General features: G+C 45.7%; 1 protein-coding gene across 1 annotated transcript; it reads right to left on the bottom strand.

Moving 5' to 3' along the window:
* Positions 1-1714: 1714 nt before the first annotated feature.
* On the bottom strand, positions 1715-15296 carry LOC135813001 (uncharacterized). The gene is made up of 9 exons (XM_065326218.1): positions 15214-15296; positions 11183-11233; positions 10031-10348; positions 9186-9572; positions 6308-6487; positions 4469-4636; positions 4015-4119; positions 2668-2835; positions 1715-1860 (listed from the first exon to the last, which is right to left on the bottom strand). Exons 1-9 carry the CDS (start codon positions 15272-15274, stop codon positions 1715-1717), a joined length of 1584 nt encoding a protein of 527 aa, XP_065182290.1. The 5' UTR covers positions 15275-15296.
* Between the last annotated feature and the right edge of the window lie 1898 nt (positions 15297-17194).

The following is a 17194-nucleotide window of genomic DNA, read 5'->3' as shown; positions in this document are numbered from 1 at the left end:
TGCTAGCTTCGGAGCAGAGGGAGAAACAAATGCACAGATTGTTGCAGAGTTCCCTGGCAGATCGGTCTCCTCCAAGTCAGAGTTCTCCGAACACTACTACTAGTACTAACGTTAGTACTGCTAATCCATAATTATCCATACTAGTATTCACAAAGGCGTTGAACAGTTTTAATTTTAGACTATAGAAGTAAGAAATCACAGCGTTTTGATAATAATACCACAGCAATATGCATTTTGGTCAACTGTGTTGGCATTTGGGCTAGTTTCAACAGCCGCCCAATGGTCTGCTCTGTGGGCCATGCGATAAATTTGTTATCACATGGTTACTGCGGGCCGTATGGAATACTATTGCCCCGAGAGGTTAGCCCGAAGTCTATATTTGAAGTAAAATCATCGCAACCATGCGATAACATTATACTAATCTTGTAAAAGAACTTGCAGCTAAATGCGAGATAGGCACTAATTCGAGTCTTTATGAGTACCCTTATCGACACTTCAACTCCTTATAAGATAACTGAAAATCTCCAAAATAGCTCTTCTGTTGACGCAAAAGATATTTACTAACGGTGCTTACGTACTAACCGAATTCATTATAACCAGGGAGCACCTGTAGCTTCTTTTCCAGCGACGCACGAACGTTTTAGCGTGTTCACTTGCGTTAGTTAAGTTGGAGCATAATTTCTAAGACTTGAAGGAAAACATGTGCTGTCTGGATTTCGGTAACTTTAGAGAGATTTACAAGAAGGAGAAATCTTGAGAACTTCGAAGGTCGAAGCACCACTATAGCCCTGTAATCTTTCCACCAAATGTTTAACCTATAACACACAGACAGACCAGGTCTGTAGTTGTATACTTTATTTATAGTGGAAATCAAAACAAACGTATGCCTACTAACAGTGCACCTACTGCCTAAACCACGCACTACGATTGTTTCCACGTCAGTTTCAGCCAGGAGGTAACCATCAGATATAACGTAGGAGGGTACCAGGGTGGGCAATAGTGGACACAGATTTGCCAACGACATTCTAGATAGCCCGGCAGTGATCCGCGTTCTTGTCACTTGTTTCCACAGCCACAGACCACGTGACGCGCTGCCGGAGAAGAATCCCGTCCCGAACCATTCCGATAATAGAGAAGTTTATAGAGATCCACTGTCCCGATGGCGTTTGACTTTCTCACGGAGTCGCTGGAATGCACGTGCGAATGTCACTAGGGTATTGCCACAATTTGCCAGCGGGTTTCTTGCCAAACTCGTTCACGCTCACAAGGCCATCTGAATGCGTCGTTACTCGTTAGCCATATCCTTGTATCCTTTGAATAGGTTCATAATTGATTGTGGGTAGCAGTATCGGGCTGGAAAACACGTTCCCTGGCGGGACTCGAACTAGATACCTCTCGTACCTCAGTCATGTACCCCTTCAGTCAACCTTCTCCCCTGTGCTTGCTTGGTTGGAACTAAAAAGCCAGGGTGTCAGGGTGTCAGGGTGCCAGGGTGTCAGGGTGTCAGGGTGCCAGGGTGCCAGGGTGCCAGGGTGCCAGGGTGTCAGGGTGCCGGGGTGCCAGGGTGTCAGGGTGTCAGGGTGCCAGGGTGTCAGGGTGGGGTATAATATTTTTAAAATAAACCTGATTTGCGCGTTGCAATTCCTTTAAAACCTATTTGGGGCACTTTCCATCTTTCCTTTCCATTTCTTTAATAAGATGTTCCCAGATTTGGTTACCAGATTGAAGAATCTTTTGGAGATTCTGTTCGCTTACCGAAGCACCCGACAGTCCCGTTTACACACGTGCACATAAAGCCGGGTGTGAGGTTTGTGCAATAAAGGGCACACGGCTTCTCTTCCATGGAGCATTCATCAATATCTGCAAGAAATATAACCAGACTCGCACTAGTAACGTCGGTTGGTGGATAGGTACCAACTGAAGTAGACGAACAGATAGGCACGTTATCATTTCCCATTCAACAAGCAATGAGGTAACAGAAAGTTGGGCATGCAAGCAAATCAGGAAAATCAAATCGTTCCTTTCGAATGCTATTATTGCTGTCTGTTGTTGAACGCAATCCTCAGCACGGGCGCAGGAAAAACACCAAGGACCTCCTAAAACTTAAAGCAAAGAACAACACCTTGCGCTCATACCAAATTGTGCCTACCGGTGGCTACTTCCCCTACCTCGCCTTTTTTTATCAGGATGGGTCCAACACGTAATAAATAATAAAAACCACCAACAAAGAGTCATATTCAAAAGCAGACAGATCATTGCATGGCTGATCTTCGTACAAACTTGGGAACTGAGTTCACGCAGAAAAGTCAGACCCGCGACTATATAACCCACGGCACTTCAACACCCATTTTCTGTACATATCTTTGGAAAATGTAATGATAGTCCGCCTCCTCGAGAGTTCAACAGAAAAACGTTACCTGATCATAATTGGGTGTTTAGGAAGAGATGATTTGCTATTTTTCCGTGGAAGCCGGGGTGATTTCCACTATACAGTTTTTTATTATTATTTTTTTACTAGCAACCACAGCCCTACTAATAATCAGGGGAAGAGGGCAACTGAAGTGACACTGGACAACAAGACAAAGGTTGCCCGGGATACTGGCGAGTCAGTGTTAAATAACTCTTCCGATGAAGTACAGTACGACCAATGTTTTTGAGAATGCTCACCGTGGCATGTAGGCAGCTCAGTCCACTTTCCACTGGCCATGCATGTAACTGCTGTTGGCCCCAGTAAGCTGTCGTATCCACGGCGACACTCCACAGTGGCAGTTTGACCAATGGCACGCCTCTCTATATAGCCCACTGTTGACTGGTTCACAGCTGCACAATGTGTCACTGGTTGGGTAAGAAAACAGGAAAGTTGATATGGAGGGCAAGCAAAGAGTGGTGTTGAACAAGCACAGAATATCCATACATCCTGTACACACACCTTGTACACACTCTCTCTAACGGTCTCTAGGCTACACTGCAATTGATATACATTAGCTCAAATTTTCGGGCAAGGCCCATCATCAGGAATAAGTTTACTGTAGACAAAACAGGGGTTTATATATATGTGACAAGTACTAGTGGCCAAAGTGTGATGGTATAGCGTAAAATGTTGCAATACCACAGGAAGCGAGATGATAATTCTGTGTGATACGTATGAAGTGAAAATATAGTGCAGTGATAGTGCAGGATTACTAGCGTGAGTACAAAGCAGAAAAATACGCACTTCTAGCAACACTCACACACATACATACACACACACACACACAGTGCACAAATTCTTGCACAAATTATGGTAATGACAGACATATTTACACATCACCCAAAAGTCGCCAACCATTGTCACTGTTGCTGCCATAAAACAACTTCCTAATAGGCCTTTCCCACGACGGGACAAAGTCACGTGTGTTCGGGCTCGCGGGCGGATCAACAAGGCGATCATCAAATGGCGGGAAATCTGAATCCGTAGACCCGACGGTCTGCCCGCGACATCCTGACCCCCTGGCTGTGCGTTTTCGTTTTCGATTTGGTGTTTCCTGTACTCGTTTGGCTTGTGTTCGCGATCGCGTCTTCTCACTGAGCGTTTCCTGAACAGCAGCAAAGGTCCGACTTTCTGAACAATGGCCACCCGGACATTCAGCCCAGAATCCGAAAGGATGCTTATCGAAATCTACTGCTCCCTACTTGAATCGACTGATAAAATGATGATGACGCGAGCAGCGAAAGAAGACAAAGCAACAAAACGGCTGAGCGGCCAAAAGGATTTGGGAAATCGAACGAGGCACTCCAAACCCTGTAGATTGTGAGCCGATTGCCCTGTCCGGACCCAGTTGCCCAAGGCCACGGAAACGAACAGCAAAAATAGAGCAAAGCTACGCAGCTTTGTCAAATCCTTGGTCCCAGAAATCCAGTCAAGAACGCCAAAGCAACAAAGTCGTCAACAAGTTACGGTCAATTGAATGCCATAATTATGAAATTGATGGGGAGTCTTCCCCCTTAATAGTAACTAGGAAAATGAAATCTCACCAAAGCATCCCGCCGTTCCATTGAAGCAATTGCATACATATCCAGGTTGAGCGTTAGTACATTTCTCAGAGCAGTTATGATCTCCAGTTATGCATTCATCGATGTCTGTGCAAATGATATAATAGAAAGACATGTGACACACCGTTTCCAGCGGGTTAAACACCTCGTCAAATCCAGACGTCAGCGCAAGTCTGCGCCACGTATGGAGGTGCAGAACAAACGCTGCGAACCATCGGTTTCAAGTTTTCAAGATACCAAGTAATCCGAGCCGCACTGGAACTGATCGTCAGGTCATTGAACGTCACTTTAAAACTACAGTCAATGTAGTGTTAACTGTTACACATCATGACTCATCACTATCAAGCTCACAATTGCCAGTGTTTGACAAAATCTGGTTACTTTTAAACCGTTCGTATGCTAGTTCGGCGTTAACTAATTATAGAAAAGCACTTACCAGGGCAAGTTGGTAGCGTACTCCAGATACCTGCAGCCATACACTGCACGTTGTTTGGGCCAGTTATACCGCTGTAGGGCTCACGACATTTTGTAACAGCAGAGCTTCCAATTGGTGTTCTAGGCAGGTAGGTGATCGTGGAGTGGTTCACAGATGCGCAGTGCGTCACTGTATGTAAAGTTTGAAAGTGGAAAACACAAGAATCCCTCTTGTACAAAAGATAAACAGATAACTACTGACCGGTTCGGTCAAGTACAGCTCAAGTGCAAGCAAAGAATACTTTCTACTCTTATATGTTTGGCACGGTGTGCCTAATTCTCTGAGCACTAGAAAAGCCACAGGCTCTGCCGGAGATTCTACTCAATTTATTATGTTGCTCAGCTGGGTTTCGAGGTGTTTTGCTATCATGACGCCAGCCCCGGGTGACCCGCAATTTTCGTAGTTACTATTATTTGGGAAAATGACTAGAGAACCTCAGTTCACTTAATCTACCACCCAGCACATTGTCATTCTCTCGGTTTTTTCAAGATCCATGTAACCCCTTCTACATGATACGACCTAGCTCGTTATCGACCTATCCTTTACGTCTCTCGTGCTCTTCACTGGCACATCAGTGTCGTCCTCTTCCGCCACAGAGTTGTTGGTGCTGATGCTGTTGCCAATCTTCCGTTTTCCCGCCTACCATCTACTTATTTGTATTGTCTTAGTTCGCTACCACACACTCTGCTGATATTGACCGGTTTTTCTATAGAGTCTTGAGGTGTAGCAATTTGTGACATTGCTCAAAGTTTTCTGTATCGTGATAACGCCGAAACAACACCGCTGATAACAAAAGGTTTAAATGTTTTTAAAAGGAATAAGATAAATGTACACGCGATCATTCACAGACACAGAGCAACGCGACAACATATTTTAGCCCTTTCAATATTTCAATAATATCTACCATCAGAAAAGGTTTACCACAATGAAAGCAAACAAGGGGACTGAGTTGTGAAAAAAATGTCATTAAATTTAACAACACAGCAGTGATGGAAGATTCAATCACATATTGAAAGAAGGTGTAAAGGTAGGGAGTCTGAAAAGTTGACACTACAATGTCTTGCTAACTTTTTAACTCTCTACGTTTTCACCCTGACACCTTGGTTTAATATAATTATATGTGAGGGAATTTCAACTCAGTTCTGTGCTTTTTCTTTGAATTTCTCCCCTTTTCTGAATGTAAATCGGGTTATCGGGTCACTTTCATTATTTCAGAAATCTGTAGAGGTGGGAAGGACTGTTGGGGGGGGGGGGGGGGGGGTTCCGCATCCGCCGCATACAACATTAATGAAGTGTATACAGTACAGGCTCTTCCGTCACGAAGAACTCGAGGAGGCAACAGTAACCTGCTTATCGTCCCTGCAGCTGCTTCTGCACATTCTACCAAATTGGTAGCACATGCTGGCGCAGTTCTCCGGAATTCCCTCCATGTGGATATCCGACGCGTCACCAAACTGGCCGCCTTCAAGTCAAGCCCTTTGCAACACATTCTTGCCTGCTTTTAGCTTTACGCCCATGTTTCTGTAGCTGTGCTAGAACTGCTCTATTTCGCCGCCACTATTTTACCATTAGCCATGTCTCCCCCTCCTCCACCCTACACAGTGGGTCCACTTTTATTAGGCATCTGACTGTTTTGGTTTCTCCACTATAAATAGAATACTACTACTACTACTACTACTACTACTACTACTACTACTACTACTACTACTACTACAGGGAAGAGATTGAATCAGAAAAACAGGGAGCCGGAAGAGGAAGAGTACACGAAGGCGTTCAGACTAACATGTGTATCATACATACCAACACACGTCGGGAGAACTGTCCAAAATCCGTTTGCCAAACACGTGACCTGCTGCACTCCATTGGTTAGATTGTATGGAGGAATGCACTGCACATTCACAATGCTACCTCTCTTGCTAGGTGTTGATGACGTCACATTCACATTCAGGTTGAGAGTGTGTAGTGCGCTACAGCGTGGTGCTGCAGAATTAGAATGATAGTGAAAAAAGTGGAAGCAGAGTTTTCACATTATCGTTATAACAACCATATCCCATTCCGCTTGGCAGCCTACACTAGTACATGACACGTGTTTTTTATTATTATTTTCTTTTCTTTGTTTTACTTCACAAAATCCAAACGGGGGCTTCATTTTCAGCTGAGAATGCACTCAGTGTGCTGACAGTGCTCAACACCGCGGAAGCAGAGCGTAATACCGAGCATCCAGTGCAATTAAGAGAGCATGTCTGAGAAAACCAGAACATATGTGCAAGTCGATCTCTCAGATTTTGCTCAAATTTTGCAGGTAGGTTTGCTTTGGGGTGTAGATCGACATTCCAAAGCCCGCACAAAATCTTTTGAAGGGAACCATGAAATTGGTATACCCCTCAATATTGGCCCAATATTGGCACGATTTATGGGTCTACAAACGAGCCACGGCACAGCGTGCAAGAACAAGCTACGAACAAAACTCCATCAAGCCATCATTACCTCACCTTAGAAGAGTTCTTGGGGCAGCACTACTTAGCCATGCCAGCATCCCAGAAGACGAGGGAAATCATCCCTTGACGCCACAAATGATCGTCTTGAAAATAGCCAAATTACAAGCGCTGATAAAACAGCGAGCTACGTCCTCAATTAGCAAACACTATACACCGGCAGATAGTAGAACACCTCTTCTAGCACTGAGAACATGTCCCCCATCATCCTTTGGGAGTTTTCTTGAAATAAACAATTTTGAATTTTTCCACTCGACCATTCTGAAATACGTCCAAACTCATACCTGCGCAGGAAAGCTCGCCCCTCCGCGACGTCTAGTCAGCAATTTCTACTCCAACACCACTCCCAACGCTGCAGAACAAAGTGTATTGTTGACTCTGACAAGGAAAAGCAGCGGTGACCACTTGTCACTCCAAACGACAAGCTTCTCCTTGCGCCACGAACATTTTTCGTTGCAACAGTTGATGCAAAAGTGACTGAATTTTTGCGTGTAGTTTTTGGATTTTACTCCAAGAGGAATGAAGAAATCACGTGGATCCTGACATAGACTAATGCTTTCTGGTACACGACACAATGCACACGATCACGATCGTTCCTGAGGCGCTATTCGAAACGTACCATGAGGGAGGAGGTAAGATGCATTATATTTCTTGCATGCTCTGCTCAGAACATGCAGAAACTATCGTTATAACGCTAGCAGTATTGCATTGGCAAGAATTCTTGGAGATATTTCCTCTTGCAGTAAGAACAGGGATGCATTTTTTCACACTAACCTCGCTCATCCCGAACATGGTTCAACAGGAACTACGGCTGGTTTACATGCTGATGATCCACGTAGATCTGCAACAGCAAGGAATGAGCGTGGTCCATGCCATCAAGGTCGCTTGGAGTTGACCAACGCGCGGCCAACACTGGTTGCATGAAGTATGTGGCACGCCCACATGGCAGATTTCTTACGTCATGAACAACGTGATTTGACCCTACTCGCCATAGTCTCTGTGCTACATGTTGAGGGAAAGTCCCAGCTGGAAGGCCTACAACACGACATGCGTGCTCTTGAGCTGGACATCAAGATGCACTTGATCCGATCTAGATCAACGGGTGATCCATGTAAGTGCAGGAGCGCTTGATCAACGTGACTCGGAACAACTGCTGAACCGTGATCTACGAGACCTGGCATTCTTGTGTCACGAGGCACATGATTTCATCATTCCTCTTGCAGTAAAATCCAAAACTACACGCAAAAATTCAGTCACTTTTGCTTCAACTGTTGCAACGAAAAATGTTGGTGGCGCAAGGAGAAGCTTGTCGTTTGGAGTGACAAGTGATCACCGCTGCTTTTCCTTGTCAGAGTCAACAATACACTTTGTTCTGCAGCGTTGGGAGTGGTGTTGGAGTAGAAATTGCTGACTAGACGTCGCGGAGGGACGAGCTTTCCTGCGCAGGTATGAGTTTGGACGTATTTCAGAATGGTCGAGTGGAAAAATTCAAAATTGTTTATTTCAAGAAAACCCCAAAAGGATGATGGGGGACATGTCCTCAGTGCTAGAAGAGGTGTTCTACTATCTGCCGGTGTATAGTGTTTGCTAATTGAGGACGTAGCTCTCTGTTTTATCAGCGCTTGTAATTTGGCTATTTTCAACACGATCATTTGTGGCGTCAAGGGATGATTTCCCTCGTCTTCTGGGATGTTGGCGTGGCTAAGTGGTGCTGCCCCAAGAACTCGTCTAAGGTGAGGTAATGATGGCTTGATGGAGTTTTGTTCGTAGCTTGTTCTTGTACGCTGTGCCGTGGCTCGTTTGTAGACCCATAAATCGTGCCAATATTGGGCCAATATTGAGGGGTTTGCCAACTTCATGGTTCCCTTCAAAAGATTTTGTGCGGGCTTTGGAATATCGATGTACACCCCAAAGCAAACCTACCTGCAAAATTTGAGCGAAATCTGAGAGATCGACTTGCACATATGTTCTGGTTTTCTCAGACATGCTCTCTTAAAAAGGCATTTTTGACGCTACTTAAAAAGTGTGATTGCCTTTGTTGTTCAATGCTTCATTTTCAAAAATAGTTCTCTTATTTGCAGTGCGGTTGACGTAATGAAGTTGGGTGCTGCTACCCTCCCCTATAGCCCGTCAAAGAACTTTCGTCCTCGTTATTCTAGTGAGAAATTCTGGAGTATGCGTACCTTGAATAGTGACAGAAACAGTCGTAGATACTGCCTGGGAGGAATTTAAGCACCTTTGAATCACATCGTGAGGTCGTGCAGGAATTGAGCCCGCTGCAACACAGTCGAAGTTTGTAGTATACCAGGTCTTACAGGTTACGTTGAAGGCAACACCGGACGTATCACGCTCTGTTATTACGAACTGTGTGTCGTTCAGCTTGAAGCTGAATGTCGAATGTACCATATTCGTCGATGTCATTGTCCGAATCAGCTCAGAATCCGGAGATAGTGTTGTGTTCCAAGATAATTTGAGAGGGAAATTGCCACTTGACATGCATGATATGGTGTGATTGTCATCCATGTAAACTAGTGGCAGTGACGTAGGGAACGACGACCGAATCTGTCGAGCTACAAAAGGGGGCAAGAGAACAGCAATGGTGTTATTCTTTCATTCCACGAATTGGTGATGCCAATAAGGACGATTGATAAGTGTAATAGAACCGATACTAGTCAGAAACAACTAGATGGAAATTACCCGGGGAGGCAAGAAGCAATGTATCATGCAAAACAAGTGGGGTGATCGAGATAGTAACTGTTAAGGACACGTAAGAGATATCAGAAACCAGGGGTGGGGGGGGGGGTAGGGGTGTGGGTGGGGGGGGGGGGGTGTGCACCGAGCAGGAACAGGTACTGCTCAAAGGAAGATTGGATGCATTGTTTCGGAAAGTATTTCTACCATGCTGGGTTGTGATGTCGATAGGGAGTGAGTTGTAGAGGGTGAAGGCAACGTTGATGCGCTATGCACGGTATCATTAAAAAGCTGCCCTTGATGGACAACATGAGTAACATCTCAAACTTAACCTTACCCACAACATTGAGCTGGTACACCTGTGGTGAGTAATGGGCGTCGGTTCGGCAATGGTACAGTCCAGTGTATGATGGGTCCAGTGAGGGGTGTACTGTGGTGTTCAAAGGGGCTCTGCCAAATCCGGTGAACGAACCGGTCACACCCAGCACCAGGCTACCATCAGTCTTCTCTAGTCGAATGAACGGTGCCGATCCACTGGTCACAATACACACCGGCAAGTAGCTGAGAACGCCAGCGGTAGTCTGCCCATCGCCAAATGTCATTCTGAATGGCGCTGCTTGCCCTGTACCAGCAGCAATGAGAACGGGATATTGACCTGCACGGGCGTAGACAAGATTGCAGTGGAACAATGCCAACACAGTTCTAGTTGTAAATGGCATAAGTTGATCCCGGCACATTCTTCGAGAAAGTATCCATTGTATACTCAAGCACAGTTGTGTCCGTTTCCTATTCGATATTCCCTGAGTGGCGCGGCGGTCGTGAAGGAGGGGGGGGGGGGCATATTTCTAACTGCAATTGCTTGAGGACATCAAAAAGTCTCGGGACTCCGCTTGCCTGGTCACGGACAATGTAGCTTAGAGTGCGTGCGCAGTCAGGAGCATCTTTCCCACAATGATTAAACAATAGTATGAGATAGTGGTTGCGAAGAGCATCACTGAAGTCATGTTCTTCGGGCACATTTTGCCTCATCCTTACTAAAGCTCAACTGATGAGGGGTGTATTCCCCGAAACACTGTGTATTGAGCAGGGAGTGGTGCTTTCTTGCAGGTTTGCCGAGTCGAAGGTTCGACGGACTTCTCGTGTGCTCTGGATGGCAGTCGTGAGTCAGTCAAGTGTCAAGTAAAGTCGGCGGAATAGAGCGAGCGCCGGTGTGGGGAACAAACCCTTTCCTATCAAGCAACACACACCAGCCATGGTACAAAGGAGGCACGACACAAAGTTCATTTCTCTAACGCTAGAGTGCCCTTACTATGAAAGTAGCGGACAATTCGTAAGGAAGCAGCACTAGAGCAGCGTACCGAGAGAGCTCAACAAGACGAATGTCGAGGAGCATTCATATTATATAGATTCACTGCGTTACTCGGCCAAACACAAAGTCATTATAACACAACATTCTCCATCAGAAGGAATTGCTCTCAATTTCAATTACCTGTCACAACATGGATCTCCAATAACACAAATACCGCTATGTGCCAACACGCTGTACAGAACAGAACCGAAAATATAATAGATCCAATGACCACAGTGAATACACAAACACATTATTATACACACAGCAAACATGTAACTCATGTTAGAATAATAGAATATGTGAAGCATTACAGGTCTTCATGCCGTATTTAACACACAAACTTTTCAAATGTAGCGCGATGGTTATCTCCCTCAAATCTTTACCCACATAGCACCTGACTTAGTCATTTTGATTTTTTCATTAAAAGCGCCAAGGACCTCACTGTCCCCTCGAAGTAATCAGAAGTCAGTAGATCTCGCCTGACCTTTCCAGTAGCCTTGGCCTAAAACGCACTGCCATGGAATGTAAGGGAGAACAAGGCTGCTCAGATATTTATCCTTGCCTCCACCCTCTGCACCTTGCAATGAATGCTCCGTATGACTTTGCCTGTCTACCCACTCCGTCATGTGTTCCTCTCTGCGTGCTTGTGCACCAATGAACTCTTCGTGTTGCCGCTGTTGACCTGCTAAATCGCTTCTCATATCTCCCATGCTAAATTATTCAGCAGTTTGTTCTTCGCTGCTACCCCCAACCACGCGTTGAAGCACTCACCACGCACCACTGATTCATCTCCCCGATGCACCTAACATCACTGTTTCACTCTCCGTATTTCTACCTATCCTTCTCTATCCTTCGCCTTGTTTTTTCTCTCTCTGTGTCTGCCTGTCTATCTTTCTCTCTGTCTCTGTCTCTCTGTCTCTCTCTGTCTCTCTCTGTCTCTCTCTCGGTCTCTCTGTCTCTCTCTCTCTGTCTCTCTCTCTGTCTCTCTGTCTCTCTGTCTCTCTGTCTCTGTCTCTGTCTTTTTCTCTTTTTCCTTCTTTCTCGCCCTCTCCCTGTCTAACTTTCTCGCTGCTCTCTGCCCGTATATCAAAAATCAACAGCAACAAGAGCCCATGAAAAGAAGGGAACACGAACGCTCGGTTCGGAAATTATCTCATTGTTCCTTCGGACAGGTGTGAATTGCGGATGCATGTACTTCATTGAAGAAGTACGGTTCAGGGTATGATAATTATTATGTTTTGCACAATGGGCAATCGGCCTACTCACGATACAAGGGGATCAATCTAGGGTCGAAATCCTGTAAACAGTGGAGTAGTGTGCCACCCGCAGTATGATGTACTGCATACATGTGAAGTCGTATCTGCAGCTAGGCCAGATAATAATTGTAGCAATCCCGAAAATTCGTCTGACTTCTAAGGCTGCGTTCACACGACAACGATTGACAACCAAATCGTTGAGTTTACTACTGTCGTTTACACGACAATGCCCGAAAATGAACACACTTCAAAGTGTTTTGAAACGTTTTCAAAACGTTTTGGTTTTCGTGTAAACGGTGAAAACAGTGAAAACGATTGGAAACGGAGCGCGGTCATGGAAACCATTCTGCGGGGGGACTTTACCCAACCCTTGCTCCGGCCAGCACTTGCCAACTCCAACTAACGTGTTATTTCCCGCGCTTGCGACAAGCCAGCAGGTGCTAACTCCAGCCTTATCGACCGTTTTCTGTTTTCGTGTGAACGGTTCAAAACGATTTGCCGTAAACGGTTTGAAAGGATTCGAGGCCAGCGCGTTCTCGTTTAGCTTCGTTTCGTCTCCGTGTAAACGCAGTCTAAAATTATGATGAATGCAAAAGGTCCACGCAGCGATGCCTGACCTACCTTAACTGAAGGGCGGGGGGGGGGGGAGATGCGCTCTCCATACGCACAAGCCATTCAATGCACTTCATTAAGTTCAGCCATGCCTTCTTTGATTCTGGGTGGGAATGCAATGCACAAGGTCATTTTTCATATTTTTCAAGAACCACTAAATAGCAGCGTCAGTGTGCGTGGCTCGCGGATATGCAGCACATGTGTTCTAGACCGTTGTTCGTTTCCAATCTTGTCAACTCCAAAAACACGTGTTCCTACCTACACTCCTGGCACTTTGCCATGTGAGCGCATCGCTCAGGAGGTCGGATTTCAGTTGCCAGCACTGTAGCCTATGTAGGTGACTCACACTACTACATTGTATCTTGATGTCACTGGGTATTTGTAGGGCAGGAAGCGGACTGTCTCGGTCAATATAAGTTACCCTGGTAGTATCTTTCCGGTGGTTATACGGACTGAAGAGCACGTCATGTAGAAACGTGGTGCCCTTCGCGCCAAATCTTCCCCGGCCTGCTCCAGCGCAACTGGTGAGCCATGAATTCCCGTAAACATTGGGCACTGAGCGTGCAGTTGTTTGTTCTTGCACGCCTGGGATGTGGAGGGCTTGTTGACTGAGCGTGCAGTTGTATGTTCTTGCACGCCTGGGACGTGGAGGGCTTATCGACTTCCCGTGTGATCCTAATGGCAGTCAGGAAGCAGTCAAGGATCAAATCAAGTTTGCGATCCAAGTTCATCATTATTTTTCGTCCGTGTCATAATTATTTTTATAGTAATGCGGGGTTCGATTGTAACTTGTCAGATAAGAGAGCTGGCTTGGGGAGGGCTTGTGTATTTGCCGCCATGTTACAAACCTTGAACGATTGGGACGATCATCTCTCTATGCGGATGACACGACCCTCTACCAGTGCCTGTCTGCCCCCTCCGAAATCGCCGACTTCACATGCAGCTCCAAGCCACCTTGGACAGCGTGCCTGAGTGGGACGCAGACTGGAGAGTAACGTGTGAGCCACCCAAGTCTCTGGCAATGACCATTGACCTCGTCTACACTTCATACATACGTGCCTATTTCCACATAAGCACCAGACTGTCCGCAGATTAAGCACCAGATATATAGACCTGCTCGTACACTAATCATGATTGGTCAAATTTTGATCCCGCGCTTCAATGTGATTGGTCAAGTGTTTTGCCTGATCCGACTAGAGACTAGAGAAGTCAGAAGCTGCTACGGGGTCTAGGTGATCCTCACAGCTCATGGCGAGTTTTCAATCTTGCACTCGTACAGTCCTACACTGTGCTGTACTATCGATCTCAAACTGGAATTTGCCAAAAATGAGTTTGGCAACGAGGGCGGCGATGGCCACAAAAAAACGAAGTTGAATGTCACCGTAGGTATAAATCGAATACACTGTATTACCTTCAGCTTCGTGTGTATGGTTTGATATTCACCACGTATACAAACCTCGGGGTACTCAATTCGGCTTCATGTAATATTACTTCAATTATACATGTATACATATTATGCAGTGGTGGATCCACGATCTCAAGGAATGTGTGTATGCCGGGTGCCGTGTGCGAATTTTCGCAGACCATTATCAGAATTAAAAATAATAATAATAATAATATTTTTACCGAGTCCACGACTTGGGTGAATGAAGTTGAAGACACCACTGCAGCTGTACTTATGGTTCATAAATATGGTGGTAAAGACACACCTGGCAATATGGTGGTAAACACACGCCCGCCCACACACGCTCTGTAAGCTGTGGGCGGCCGTGTGTTTGCTGCCATATTGCCAGGTGTGTCTTTACCACCATATTCATTTTTACAGAGTCCACGACTTGTTCGGTTTGCTCTACACTAGCCAAAATGAAGAATTTTATCTTACATGTTGTGCTCACTTGAAAAATGCAGCTGCAGCATGTGTAGCGGCCGTTTGCTTATGTTTGTAACCCCACCATTCCCTGAAGGAGATTGCAGCACTCGTCCCTCCTGTTCCCACGTCTGGCTTCACTGCTGTTATGCTCTTTTCTCAAAGAAACTTACAGATACAGCACTTAATGGTGAGGAGGGGGGGGGGGGGTTAGGGTGAACTATGGGCACGGGTGCGGGACGCTCACTAAGGCGTATTTGCCTACATCATGTACATGCAGCCAGTGTGCTAGGCCACACGTTCCCAGTTTTCTGTGCTGAGCAGAACGGCTGGAAACCTGACCCATTGAAGGACTGGAACAAGGTACCATTCCCTTCTGAATCGCGGTCGTAGACCAACCTACTCTTCAAGTTTGGTAATTCAATTAAACTTACCTCTAAAATCCACTCGCAGCACACTGGCACTCCTGCTGAATGCCATCGTTGTAATTGGCATTCGCCCAATCTGATACTTTTCTTGAAATGTACTCTTACCCCCAATGCCCGCCAATTTGTGTTATAATTATAAAATCGCTTCCTTGGTTTGCGCTGTGCTCCAGTACTCCCTGCATTCATCAGCTATTTCACAGCACAGTCAGTGACACCTCAAGTGTAATTAGTGTCAAGCAGAGAGTCATGCATGCTGAATGTGCCCCTAGGCTTGTCAAACAAAGCTGGTGAACTTGAAGCCTTCACCAGTGACTGAAGGCAATGAGAGAAGAATGATAATTATATTTCCTTCTACCCGTGTGTGCAGGTCCGAAAACCTTTTATGTTCTCTAATTGCGCGGAGTGACTCTAATCTTGATTCAGGGAATTCAATCTTGTTTTACAGACACAGAAAGCATGAAATCGGCCTTATTGCAAGACATGCACGTGCAGATAAGTTAACGCGTTGTAGTGTACTGTATGAATCAAAACGAATCACCTATATTAATTTGTGTACATGGCACAAGTCACTAAACACTTGGTATCTCCGTGGGTGTGATAATTAATTTGAAGGCGCTACAAATATGCGCAGGTATTTGCTTTAAAGGTATGGATCAAAATAATGACAATCGTACTGCTGAAAAGTTGTAAAAGTGATTAAACAAGGGTAAACAGCACCATTCGCCCTTGAACAATACCTTCCTTCGCCAAGGAAAGTTTTAACCTCGAAACAAGTGTACGGAGGAGCTGACTACCGCTGACGTGTCTCTTTACTGATGGTATTCTGTGGCAATTTGTCGAAGTCGGCAGGAGAGTCCAGTTGGGTTGGTTTGGCTGATGGAACAAAAATGTGAACACGGAGAGTAGAAGCAACTCGCACGGTGTCAGGGCCCAGCAGAGCCCAGCTGGTGTGACCACATGACATGCACCTGTTACTTGTTAGCCTTTCTGTCAACTTATGCACGCACGTACATTGTATCTGTACACCAAAACGTGACTGTTAACTACCGGTGTGATGCACTTTAGACGCCCTGGCTGAGAAGTTACCTATGACCACTGTTTGTCCGGTCCTGCTTGCCCTGCTTCCCGGTACTACTACTACTAGTGTATGTGTGTGTGTGTGTGTGTGTGTGTGTGTGTGTGTGTGTGTATTGTAAGGATTTGAAGTCGTCCAGAAAACGTTGCATCACACACAGCGGTATGCATTGATTCCCTTGACGTCTCGTGCTGGGGGAAAACCCACTATTATCTTGAGATTCATTCAGTACCCGTAATCTACTGACAAAGAGTGAGTTTACTAGGATGGCCACACCCATTCCCAGGGCACGAGTGAGCTCTAGGCAAGGGCGGGTAATGCTAGCATTATGGCTGGCATTATAGTCCCTTTTTTCCAAGTGGCATAATGCTGGCATTATAACACCATTTCGCATGCAAAATTGGCATTACAAGCATAATTGCCGGTCGACAACGGTGTCATGCATGAAGCTGGCTAGGTCCAGTTCCGAACATCGTGCATCTGAACCTGTCCGGCGTCGTCCGGAGACTTGACGTTGCAAAACAACCTTCTCAGTGGATAGTTTCAGACGACATGCTCACTGCTGTTGAAGTTTATTCTTCTTCTACGCTTTGGCCTCAATCAAAACGGCCTTCTTAAATCGCAGGCTGTCCAACCGTCCTGCTTTCAGCAGGACAGTCCTGCTTTGGACCCAAACACGTGTATACATTTACATGGGAGAGAATTGCCTTTGTAAACATTGAATATGGGTGTCCTGCTTTGAAATGGTGGCAAGGTTGGACAGACTGAAATCGACTTTTCCAACTTTCGAACTCCATGGCATTATGGAGTAGTGTGAGCATTATAAGTGGCATTATATCCTGATGAGCATTGCCTTTAGCATTATCGCAGGAAATTACGAGAGAGCTTGGAAGCTCAGGGCCCTGCGCTATG

This window comes from Sycon ciliatum, chromosome 3 (assembly GCF_964019385.1).
Source record: "Sycon ciliatum chromosome 3, ocSycCili1.1, whole genome shotgun sequence".
NCBI classification, from domain to species: Eukaryota; Metazoa; Porifera; class Calcarea; order Leucosolenida; family Sycettidae; genus Sycon; species Sycon ciliatum.
This window is presented reverse-complemented; position numbering and strand designations above follow the sequence as displayed.

Coding starts and splice junctions, on each gene's coding strand:
- LOC135813001 (XM_065326218.1), bottom strand. CDS start 15,274: ATGCCAATTACAACGATGGCATTCAGCAGGAGTGCCAGTGTGCTGCGA. Junction 6,488..9,185: donor TGTTTCTGTCACTATTCAAG/GTACGCATACTC, acceptor CTAATTCTGCAG/CACCACGCTGTAGCGCACTA. Junction 2,836..4,014: donor TGGAACGGCGGGATGCTTTG/GTGAGATTTCAT, acceptor TTACCCAACCAG/TGACACATTGTGCAGCTGTG.